General features: G+C 37.7%; 1 protein-coding gene across 1 annotated transcript; it reads left to right on the top strand.

The window, feature by feature from the left end:
- The first annotated feature begins 9245 nt into the window (after positions 1-9245).
- On the top strand, positions 9246-10352 carry LOC144342207 (uncharacterized). The gene has a single exon (XM_085502673.1). The coding sequence runs from the start codon at positions 9246-9248 to the stop codon at positions 10350-10352; it is 1107 nt and encodes a 368-aa protein (XP_085358799.1).
- The last annotated feature ends 2304 nt before the right edge of the window (positions 10353-12656 follow it).

Genomic DNA, 12656 nt, shown 5'->3' with positions numbered 1-12656 from the left:
ACCATATCACCAGCCTTAGCTATGAAACAAAACAGCAACAACTATCAGTATATTATATTACAATTAGTGATCATTCTATATTCTGTATTCACCATTGGTTGCAATTGTTTATTCATACTTGATTTTGTTATATATTTTTAGAATAGTTTTTTTTTTTTTTTTTTTTGGTTATAGTTTTTAAATTTATTTTTGTAAGACCCATTTTATCCTTTTCTAAAGATTGTATGCGGCTAATAAATATTGTAGATTATAAAACAATAAAATTGCCACGACTGGGCCAGTCTAGTTAGATACAAACTCAGCATTATATTAAGTTTGTCCGCTACTAAATGCAACGTTTACTCAATTTCCTTATTTTATCTATGCGCTAAATCGAGTCTTCTATATTTTGACAAGGAATATTGAAGATTTGAAGTTTGAAAGTAGGCTCCTAAAAAAATGTTTATTTTATCGCTCAATCCGGATTATAACAACAACGGTTAGAGTCGATTCTGCCCATCATTATAACAACAACGGTTAGAGTCGATTCTGCCCATCATTATAACAACAACGGTTAGAGTCGATTCTGCCCATCATTATAACAACAACGGTTAGAGTCGATTCTGCCCATCATTATAACAACAACGGTTAGAGTCGATTCTGCCCATCATTATAACAACAACGGTTAGAGTCGATTCTGCCCATCATTATAACAACAACGGTTAGAGTCGATTCTGCCCATCATTATAACAACAACGGTTAGAGTCGATTCTGCCCATCATTATAACAACAACGGTTAGAGTCGATTCTGCCCATCATTATAACAACAACGGTTAGAGTCGATTCTGCCCATCATTATAACAACAACGGTTAGAGTCGATCCTGCCCATCATTATAACAACAACGGTTAGAGTCGATCCTGCCCATCATTATAACAACAACGGTTAGAGTCGATTCTGCCCATCATTATAACAACAACGGTTAGAGTCGATTCTGCCCATCATTATAACAACAACGGTTAGAGTCGATTCTGCCCATCATTATAACAACAACGGTTAGAGTCGATTCTGCCCATCATTATAACAACAACGGTTAGAGTCGATTCTGCCCATCATTATAACAACAACGGTTAGAGTCGATTCTGCCCATCATTATAACAACAACGGTTAGAGTCGATTCTGCCCATCATTATAACAACAACGGTTAGAGTCGATTCTGCCCATCATTATAACAACAACGGTTAGAGTCGATTCTGCCCATCATTATAACAACAACGGTTAGAGTCGATTCTGCCCATCATTATAACAACAACGGTTAGAGTCGATTCTGCCCATCATTATAACAACAACGGTTAGAGTCGATTCTGCCCATCATTATAACAACAACGGTTAGAGTCGATTCTGCCCATCATTATAACAACAACGGTTAGAGTCGATTCTGCCCATCATTATAACAACAACGGTTAGAGTCGATTCTGCCCATCATTATAACAACAACGGTTAGAGTCGATTCTGCCCATCATTATAACAACAACGGTTAGAGTCGATTCTGCCCATCATTATAAACGAGGCGACACACACTGCATTCATTAAAACTGCGTATGTTGGAGATGTCGTCAGATTAGCAGGAAATATTTTTGACTTTTATATGTGGTACTGTAGCAAACACGACAGCGCCATCAGGTGTATTACTGTAGTGAACACCACAGCGCCACCTGGTGTGGTCCTGCGCACAGCAAACATGACGGCGCCACTTATCAATAGTAGCGGGAATTATAGACACAACTCTCCTGATCTACATATAGAAATAGATTTTAACAAGCTTAGAAATGCATGTTTGAAATAAATGTGCCACTGTTTTTCAATATAAGTTGACATTCATACGAAGAGTAATTTTCCGACTGTATGTTATTGTAGGATAGGATATGATATTTTATTTTGGCACGTACACAATACACAGCTAGTGTAAAGTCCAAAATAACACAAACAAAATAAGTTAAAACAATTCTAAAACATGAAAAACAAATTTTGTTAGACTACTACTAATATAAAGATCAGAACAAAAATATCATCTCTAACTATTTGTTGTAGGTTAGGGGCATAAACATAGATTGCTGTAAATAATGGATTTCTTAATTCCATAATTGTGTCATGCTTACATCTGAAAAGGTAATGTTTTTCATCACCAACTTCATTACAGTTACACAGATGACAGAATCTGTCTTATCTTTTAATGCCTCTATGTCGACCCTTTTCGACTGGTAGTTGATTGGCTGAAATCCTGAATTTGGTTAGAGCATTTCTAAATTTCCTGTTTTTGGTGTTTTCTAAATATTGTTCAAATTTAATACAAGATTTAAAAGTGCTATAAGTGCAAAGTTTGTTATTATCTGTTTTGGTGATTTCCTTCTTCCATTTACTAAGGTAAATGTTTTCCATTTTTTCTTTGAACATCTCACCAAAGTCATTCTGATTAAGGTCATCAACTGTAAGCTGTGTAACTTGTAATATTTGTTTGACATAGATGTACCATGAATCACAACTACTAGACTTGCTAAAGTTAGAAGCTACTTCTAAAATAAAATTGCTTGTTTTCTTACAATACAATCTTTGAAAATAACTCATAACTGTAGTATAGACATTGATAATAATTGGATATCGACCCTGCAAGCATTATTTGAAGCTTTTCTGTTTACTCCCAAGACTTGTTTGCAATATGTTGTTTGTTTATTGTATATGTGCTTCGGGGGATATACTACATTTAAACAATTGTGAATCCGTGGGAGCGCTTGGTCCGTGATGTATACCATGAAATAAAAGATTTCCACAGACAAAGAGAGAGTTTTTGAAATATTCGCATGAATATGAGCACAACATTTTTACCAAGTAAGTTAATTAATTGCCATCAGAAGCACATTACTTAATGTACCTCTGTTGCCAAAAGACGAAAGAAGACAATGTCCATTTGAAAAGTCAACATGTACCTCTGTTGCCATATATTGAGTCATAATCAAACGGTTTCTGTTTGAAACCTAAAGTACATCAGACAAAAGACGAAAGAAGACAATGTCCATTTGAAAAGTCAACATGTACCTCTGTTGCCATATATTGAGTCATAATCAAATGGTTTCTGTTTGAAACCTAAAGTACATCAGACAAAAGACGAAAGAAGACAATGTCCATTTGAAAAGTCAACATGTACCTCTGTTGCCATATATTGAGTCATAATCAAACGGTTTCTGTTTGAAACCTAAAGTACATCAGACAAAAGACGAAAGAAGACAATGTCCATTTGAAAAGTCAACATGTACCTCTGTTGCCATATATTGAGTCATAATCAAATGGTTTCTGTTTGAAACCTAAAGTACATCAGACAGAAGACGAAAGAAGACAATGTCCATTTGAAAAGTCAACATGTACCTCTGTTGCCATATATTGAGTCATAATCAAATGGTTTCTGTTTGAAACCTAAAGTACATCAGACAAAAGACGAAAGAAGACAATGTCCATTTGAAAAGTCAACATGTACCTCTGTTGCCATATATTGAGTCATAATCAAATGGTTTCTGTTTGAAACCTAAAGTACATCAGACAAAAGACGAAAGAAGACAATGTCCATTTGAAAAGTCAACATGTACCTCTGTTGCCATATATTGAGTCATAATCAAATGGTTTCTGTTTGAAACCTAAAGTACATCAGACAAAAGACGAAAGAAGACAATGTCCATTTGAAAAGTCAACATGTACCTCTGTTGCCATATATTGAGTCATAATCAAACGGTTTCTGTTTGAAACCTAAAGTACATCAGACAAAAGACGAAAGAAGACAATGTCCATTTGAAAAGTCAACATGTACCTCTGTTGCCATATATTGAGTCATAATCAAATGGTTTCTGTTTGAAACCTAAAGTACATCAGACAGAAGACGAAAGAAGACAATATCCATTTGAAAAGTCAACATGTACCTCTGTTGCCATATATTGAGTCATCAGGGGCGTCGATCATGGGGGTACAGGGGGGACACGTCCCCCCACTTTCTGAAGGGTGGGGGGACACAATATCAACTGTCCCCTCCACTTTCCAGACTTACCCAAATATCAATAATAGGCTTATGTCAAAGCCTGCGTTTGTGTAAGGCCTTTGGTTCTGTGTACATGTACTGTATTCTTAATGATCAAGAATGAAAATCCCCAAGTATGCACCAAATGACTTCATTTTGGTTGCATTTTTAAAAGATTTCTACCTTCTGGGGGGGGGCACATCCTTCTCGGGGTTACACACCTATATTCCGACACCCCTATGTTCCGACATCCATATATTCCGACACCCCTATGTTCCGACATTCCTATATTCCGACAACCCTATGTTGAGATGCTAATAGGTTCTGACACCTACGAAATTTTAGAAACGTTTTTGACATTTCACTGCGTTTTTATCTCGTTACTATAAGAAAAAATATCATTATTCTTCTTCAAATATTATTCTACGCTCACCTTTTGTAACACAATGTTACATCTTTACATTAAAAAATAACTATGCCGGATTATAATACTTGCCACTTTTCTGGCCATGGGCTTTCATGGAGGTGTTTTTGTGATCATCGTCGGCAATATTCTCAGATGCGATGTATCCTATCAAGCTTCATACGCAAAATATTTTTTTTTTTTTAATTATTGCCAAACGTTCAGATCAACAATTAACTATGTACCTAACAGTCTTCATGTGGACTCCTGACAACTTGTACTCGGGGAGACCTAAATTACATTGTTTTGTACTTTTATGTTCAACGATCATCCAATAAATTCTGAGCCGGCCAGAATGTGCCATATTTTCAACGTAAATATGTACGCCAGTGGTCGGAAGCCAAAATTGGATAAATACCCCTTCCCATGGTAGAACAAAGCAACATGTTTTTTCTCTGTTCAGCGTGATCAGTCTAGTTACAGAATACTGACTGTACAATTAAAATTAAGACAAGGCTGTCAAATTTACATGCCATAAAATAGACAGAAACATGGGAATTAATTTGGTCAATTTGGCTGTAGAATCTGAGCCGTTTTGCCCCCGAAAATCAGGGTAAATATGTTAGCTTTACAAAATTATACACAGCGTCAAATAAAAAGGGAATTTTATGGGGTCAACCTTATACAAAGATATAATTACGTAATAGCCTGTCATATATTAAATAGGAATACCTCAGACAAACACCATCATGTTATATATCAAATTAATGCTATATTGGTGTAGCGTACAAGTATTACGTTGGATATTACATCGTATAATCCATTACTTATTGACATTATAAATTCATTAACTTTATTATACGTTATTCAAAATCATCAAATGGCATTTTCTGGGCAAATCCTGTCTATGATAAAATGATTTAGTCATGACATATTCATGTATTTGAAAATAAGTCTTTTTATGCTTTGTCAATATTTTATTTACTTATTTATATATTTATTTATTTAAGAGAACGCTATTACACTGCCAAGAAATTACATATAGATAAAAATGGAATTCAAATAGATGGCGAGACGTTGCCTGACCTAAGATTTACATAAGTAAATTAAACATATGTAGCAAAGAAGTTTGGGTAATTTACACAAACGTAAAATACAAAATCGACGACTGCACAATTGAGCGAATAGGCAGTTTCAAATACATCTGCGGAACACGAAGGATATTGAAGAAATAATGTGAAGTATAAATACGGGATATACATGTTTTGGCAGATATAAGGATAAGTATTTAAATTGTGTATTATACCAACTGTAATTTATGAGTGTAACATATGGGAATATTTTCAGAATAAAGAGGAATATCAGAACAATGCAATGGAACAACGAAGAATGGAATATAATAGTGCTTTCTGACTTCCTTAAGGAAATCTGTCTAATATGGACCTTAACCTTAAACGATGAATTATGCATCAAATTTGCAGGTAGTATAAACTTGTGCAATATCCTCGCATTAGAGGAAGCCGGCCTATTGTACATTTGAATTATCGGATAAATATCTGATAATTTTCGATGTTTTAGATTGATATTAGACAGGGTCTACAGCTGGGTGGTGGTTTAATTTTTTTAAACATGGAATTCTCTGAGACCTATCAATGTCTTAGATTGATAGGAAAACGTATAACGTGTGGAGGTAAACAAGGAATGTTGGCCGAAAACACACAATATAGGAATGGAAAGAGATAGTGTGAAACCTTTGTATTTTTTGGCAATCTCAAAAACTTATGCAAACACTACGGAATGCTAAATGCAGTGCCTATTCATCTCTCGTATAATAAATAAATATATAAATGATTTTAATTAATATGTAGATAAACTTGGAAAGGTGCTACCGGATGTAAACGGCAACATTGCAATTCCGCGACTGATGAATATCGAAGTACAACTTTCATAAAAAAGGTAAAACAATTCTCCGATAATTATCGATCTAAAACTTCGATAGTTAAGCAATCGGAGGATTTAAGGTTGGAACCACATCCAACTGACACGGATATTGTCAAATAATTGTCGAACTATTAGAATGATACAATGGGCAACATTGTTTGATAATTCTCTGATAATTATCCAATAACATTATGCAAGATCCCGCCTTCACGGACCTTCGAGCATCATGGCCGGACTACACTACAGTTGGATTTCCAGTATTAACCCACAGGACATCCTGGTTATATCAAAGTAGTAAAAGGTCACGCACGGCTAGTCAGATCAAGTTTGACACAAGTATACTGTGTGTCGGAACATAGAGATGTCGGAACATAGGGCAGTCCCCCCTTCTCAGACACCCCCTGTTCGCGCAAGCGCGGACATTGGCCGCTTACGCGGACACAAAAGTGTCCCCTTCACTTTTCAGAATGGATCGACGCCCCTGTGAGTCATAATCAAATGGTTTCTGTTTGAAACCTAAAGTACATCAGACAAAAGACGAAAGAAGACAATGTCATTTTGAAAAGTCAACAAGCCCGGGAATAGCGGATGAGTTGGGGAATATATACCCCACAGATAGGAGTGGATTATTGCTTTAAAGATGAGAAAAAATGATTCTAACCACTATTAAATAAGGCTGCTATAAGCATAAGTCATCCTATAGCAGAATGCTGCCATAGTTACTGTAATGTATTCTCTTGTTTTTATGCAAATGAGTACACCTGGGTTTCCTGCACATGCTCAACACAGAACAATAGAACACTGGTGATGACTGTCTACTGAGTACAGCTTTTTTACATGGTCTAACAATCCGTTGCAATCCAACAAATTGGCGACGAGGATGGGATCTCTTTGTTCTTAAAAGGCAAAAGGGATACTTCTTCAGTTTGCACAGCCATAGATTTTCAAATTTGTAACCAGACGAACAGTATATTTTTTCCCTTTTTCTTGATGACTACCATTTACAAGTGACAAGATGGCATCCATTGGCAGCATTGAACCATTTGATGAAACAACTGGTGATTGGAGCTGTTATGTGGAGCGTATAGATATGTACTTCATTGCAAACAAGGTGAAGCCAGCCAATAAGGTAGCAGCATTTTTAAGCCTTATCGGAGGTAAGACCTATGCTTTATTGAGATCATTAGTCAGCCCTGACAAACCGTCAACAATGACTTATGAAGAATTAACTGAAGTGTTGGAGAAACATTTGAACTCCACACCCTTACTCATTGCCGAGAGATTCAGATTCTACAAAAGGAATCAACAAGAGGGAGAGTCACTGTCCCAGTACATTGCTGTGTTAAAGAAATTGACATTACACTGTAACTTTGGTCCCATTTTAGATGATGCTTTACGTGATCGTTTTGTTTGTGGCATGCGTAACGAAACAATACAGAAAAGACTACTCACAGAGCATGATCTCACTTATACGAAGGCAGTTGAACTTGCAATTTCTATGGAAACTGCTGCCAAGGACATACAGAAACTTAGCCATGATGCAAAGGGGGATATTCATAAATTAAAAACAACACGTGATTCAAACAACCCCTGTTATCGCTGTGGCAGTACAGACCATGAGCATTGGAATTGTCGTTTTAAAAATGAGATCTGCCATAATTGTAAAAAGAAGGGACATATCAAGCGTGTTTGTCGTTCCAGAGCTCCCCAGTTTACTAAATCTTGGCAAGGTAATGCTCATAAAAAAGGGGTAGAAGTCAAGTATTTGGATAACAATCACTCAATTGAAAGTGACAGCGAAGAAGAGCCATCAATGTCAAACATGTTCACATTAAAAAGTAATGAAGATCGAGAGATATGGTTGAAGCCTAAGGTTAATGGTAAAATCCTGAAAATGGAGCTTGACACTGGTTCAGGTGTTTCTGTGATTTCCTACAGAGAATATCACGAAAAATTTACAAATATACCGCTAGAAGATACTTGTATTCTTTTAAAAACATATACTGGTCAGAAGGTTGCCCCTGAGGGTGTAATAAATGTAATGGTAGAGTACCAACAACAACAACACAGACTAAAGTTGTATGTTGTCAAACAAGGTGGACCGCCACTGCTTGGTCGTGACTGGTTGCGAAAAATAAAGCTTGACTGGAAAACTATAAAGTCAATGTCTGTAGCTTCATCTACCATAACAGAAGGAAAGCTAGCAGGCTTACTGAGGAAACACGAAGCTGTCTTTAAAGACGAGATGGGCACAATGAAATCTATTAAGGCAAAATTGCTTGTGGATGATGGATGCCAGCCAAAATTTTATAAGGCCAGGCCAGTGCCATATGCATTAAGAAGTAAGGTAGATGCTGACTTGGAGAGGTTAGTGAACTCTGGTGTATTACTACCTACTGAAAACAGTGAATGGGCCACGCCTATTGTACCTGTAGTAAAGCCAAATGGTTCAGTTCGCATATGTGGAGACTTTAAAATAACTGTTAACCCTGTTTTGTCTGCTCAGCAATATCCCATGCCACGGGTTGAAGACATGTTTGCAAACCTCGCTGGGGGTAAACACTTTAGCAAGATCGACCTATCTCATGCTTACTTACTGTAATGTATACTTGTACTCATGTTATATATATTTGTGAGACGCCTCTTACTTGTAGGTCATTGGAGATGACCCCTAACACGTGATGTAAGTTATTCTCTGGTATGACGACATTCTTGTAATGGCGGCCTGTGTGAAACATCGTGTGAATGAATAAAAGCTATTTCTGCCTCACTGGTTGGACTTGTGTGAATACATTACATATTGGCGACGAGGTAAACTGGCAAGTACCCCAAGATTCATTTCGTTTATCAATATTGAATGAAAATGGCATCTTTTGGGAAAATTGAAGAGTTCAATGTGGCAGACGAAGAATGGTCACAGTATACGGAACGCGTGACGCAATACTTCATCGCAAACGAAATTACTGATATGACAAAGCGTCGAGCTGTTTTACTGAGTGTCTGTGGGGCAAAAACGTATAGTTTAATGCGTAGCTTGGTGTCGCCCGACAAACCTTCCGACAAGACGTACACAGAACTTTGTGAATTAATGCAAGCATATTACCACCCGAAGCCTTCACCCATTGTTCAACGGTTTAAGTTCAATTCGCTAGTTAGAAAACCGGGTCAGTCTGTTGCCGAGTTTGTAGCAGATCTCAGACATATTGCTGAGCACTGTGATTATGGGGCTACTTTGCAAGAGATGCTACGGGATAGGCTAGTATGTGGCATCCAGGATGATCGCATACAGAGAAGGCTACTGTCCGAATCAGCACTTGATTTCAAGAAAGCCATGGAACTTGCGCAAGGTATTGAAATTGCAACGAAAAATGCAACAGATATTCAAGTATTGAAAGCAGCCACTCCACAAGGGAGGGAAGAGAAAGTTCACACAGTTCAAGAGGTCAAACCCAAGAAAACTAACCAGAATAAACAGAGAGGTTCTGGTAGTCATGGAAACCACAGTGGCAACAACCAAGGTAATACCAAACCATGTTACCGTTGTCTGGGGAAATATCATTCACAGGAAATGTGTCGTTTCAAAGATTCTGAATGTCATCATTGTCACAAGAAAGGACACATTGCCAAAGCATGCAGAAGTAAACAACATGGTAAACAAGCATGGAAACGAAAGGATGATCAACATGCAACAAACTTAGTACAAAGTGACATTAGTTCAGAAACTCTTGACACTAGTTATACACTTTTCAATGTTGTGGGGTCAGATCAAGAGAAAGTGCGCCCTCTAGAGGTCGATTTTCAGATAAATGATAAGCCTGTAACCATGCAAATTGATACTGGGGCATCTGTGTCTCTGATGAGCGTAGAAACATATGTTAATGTTTTAGGTAAAATACACCAGCTCTTAGTAAATCTACCTCTGTGCTTAGTACATATACTGGTGAGAAAATCAGAGTATTGGGTGCAATGAATGTTCATGCTAGGTATAATAGTCAAAGTGCTACTGTTCCAATCCTAGTAGTTAAAGGATGTGGTGCAAATTTATTAGGCCGAAATTGGTTGAAGGTATTCAAGCTAAAATGGGCTGATATTTGTCATATTAAGAGTTCACAGTTTCATGAAACACTGGTGGACAAGTATGCTAAAGTCTTTCAAGAAGGGTTAGGCACTGTTAGGAAAATGTCCGGGAAAATTCATGTAGACCCAAATGCCCAACCAAAATTCTTCAAGCCTCGCCAAGTACCATATGCGATGAAAGCAAAAGTTAACCTAGAATTGGATCGACTTCTCCGTGATGGAATCATAGAACCAGTTGAGTTCTCTGACTGGGCCACACCTATTGTCCCTGTTCTGAAGGGTAATGGAAATGTCCGTATTTGTGGGGATTACAAGGTAACAATAAACCAGGTGTCAAAGGTCAACACATATCCAATTCCAAGAATTGAAGATTTATATGCTACATTGAGTGGAGGAAAAACCTTTACCAAGCTTGACTTAAGCAATGCATATCTACAACTTTCTCTGGATGAAGATTCCAAGAAATATACCACAATAAATACACTCCGTGGTCTCTTCCAGTATAACCGCCTCCCATTTGGTGTTTCTTCATCACCGTCGATATTGCAAGGTATACCACATGTCTGTGTATACATTGATGATATTTTGATTACTGGGGAGTCAGAATCTGAACATTCGCAGAATTTAGAGACAGTTCTGTGCAAGTTATCCGAAGCGGGGATTCGAGCAAGAAAAGAAAATGTATTTTCAATGCAAAAGAAGTAGAATACCTGGGATACAAAATTGATGCTGAAGGGTTACATCCTGTTGAAAGTAAGGTCCGTGCTATAATGGAAGCACCCATTTCACGTAATGTCGCAGAATTAGTCATATTTGGGTTTTCTCAATTTCTATGGTCGTTTTGTGGGTAATCTGTCTACCGTGTTAGCCCCACTACACCTGTTACTAAACAAGAACACAAAATGGTTCTGGGGTAAAAAACAGGATGATGCTTTCAGGAAATTCAAAGAGTTGTTAAATACTTCAAGGTTGTTGGTTCATTATGATCCAAGTAAGGATTTGTTACTTGCATGTGATGCATCTCCTTATGGTATTGGAGCCTTACTCTCTCACATCACAAGTGAAGGCTCAGAGAAACCGATCACATTCGTTTCGCGTACATTGGCACCAGCAGAAAAAAACTATTCACAGCTCGAAAAGGAGGGACTTGCAGTTGTATTTGGGGTTAAGTAATTTCATAATTATCTCTTTGGTAGGCACTTTAAAATATTGAGTGACCATAAACCCTTACAGTCATTATTTAATGAAGCCAAAGGTGTACCAATTATGACCTCACCACGAATACAACGATGGAGTTTAACATTGTCTGCTTATGACTACACATTCGTGTATAGACCCGGAAAACTGATGGGTAATGCAGATGCGCTAAGTAGGTTACCGTTACCTGAAAGTCCACCAGAAATTCCTATGCCAACAGATACTGTATTATTAATGGAGTTCTTAGATGTTTCACCAGTGACTGCAAGTGATATTAAGAAATGGACAGACCGCGATCCAGTCCTATCACGTGTTCGAAGATTTATTCATCATGGTTGGCCAGCGAGTATAAGGGCGGATGAATCAGAATTAAAGCCATATTTTGTCCGCAAAACAGAATTGAGTGTGCAAGACGACGTCATTCTTTGGGGAAGTAGAGTGATTGTGCCAGCACAGGGCCAATTACGCATTCTGAGATTACTACACGAGTCTCATCCTGGAATTGTCCGAATGAAGGCCTTTTCACGAAATTATGTTTGGTGGCCATATCTGGACAAGGATATTGAAGCTACTGTGCAGAGTTGTAATGCATGCCAGATCAATGCTAAACTACCACCCACAACGCCCATGCATCCATGGGAATATCCTAAAGGACCTTGGGATCGTGTTCACATTGACTTCGCAGGACCTTTCCTGAACCGAATGTTTCTCATTGTGACTGACGCTTATTCCAAGTGGATGGAGGTAATTCCAATGGTTAGTACAACATCAGAAGCTACAATAAATAAACTGAGAGGACTGTTCTCATCGCAGGGATTACCAACTACACTGGTATCAGACAACGGTTCCCAATTCACAAGCAGTGAATTTCAAGCATTTATGAATGCAAATGGTATTATCCATTTAACGTCTCCACCGTATCATCCGGGATCAAATGGCCTGGCAGAACGATCGGTTCAGACGTTCAAAGAAGGAATGAAAAAGCCTTGTAGTGGGAGTG

Source organism: Saccoglossus kowalevskii, chromosome 8 (assembly GCF_978046115.1).
Source record: "Saccoglossus kowalevskii chromosome 8, keSacKowa6.1, whole genome shotgun sequence".
Taxonomy (NCBI): Eukaryota; Metazoa; Hemichordata; class Enteropneusta; family Harrimaniidae; genus Saccoglossus; species Saccoglossus kowalevskii.
The sequence above is the reverse complement of the archived record's forward strand: the minus strand, read 5'-3'. Positions and strand labels throughout refer to the sequence as shown.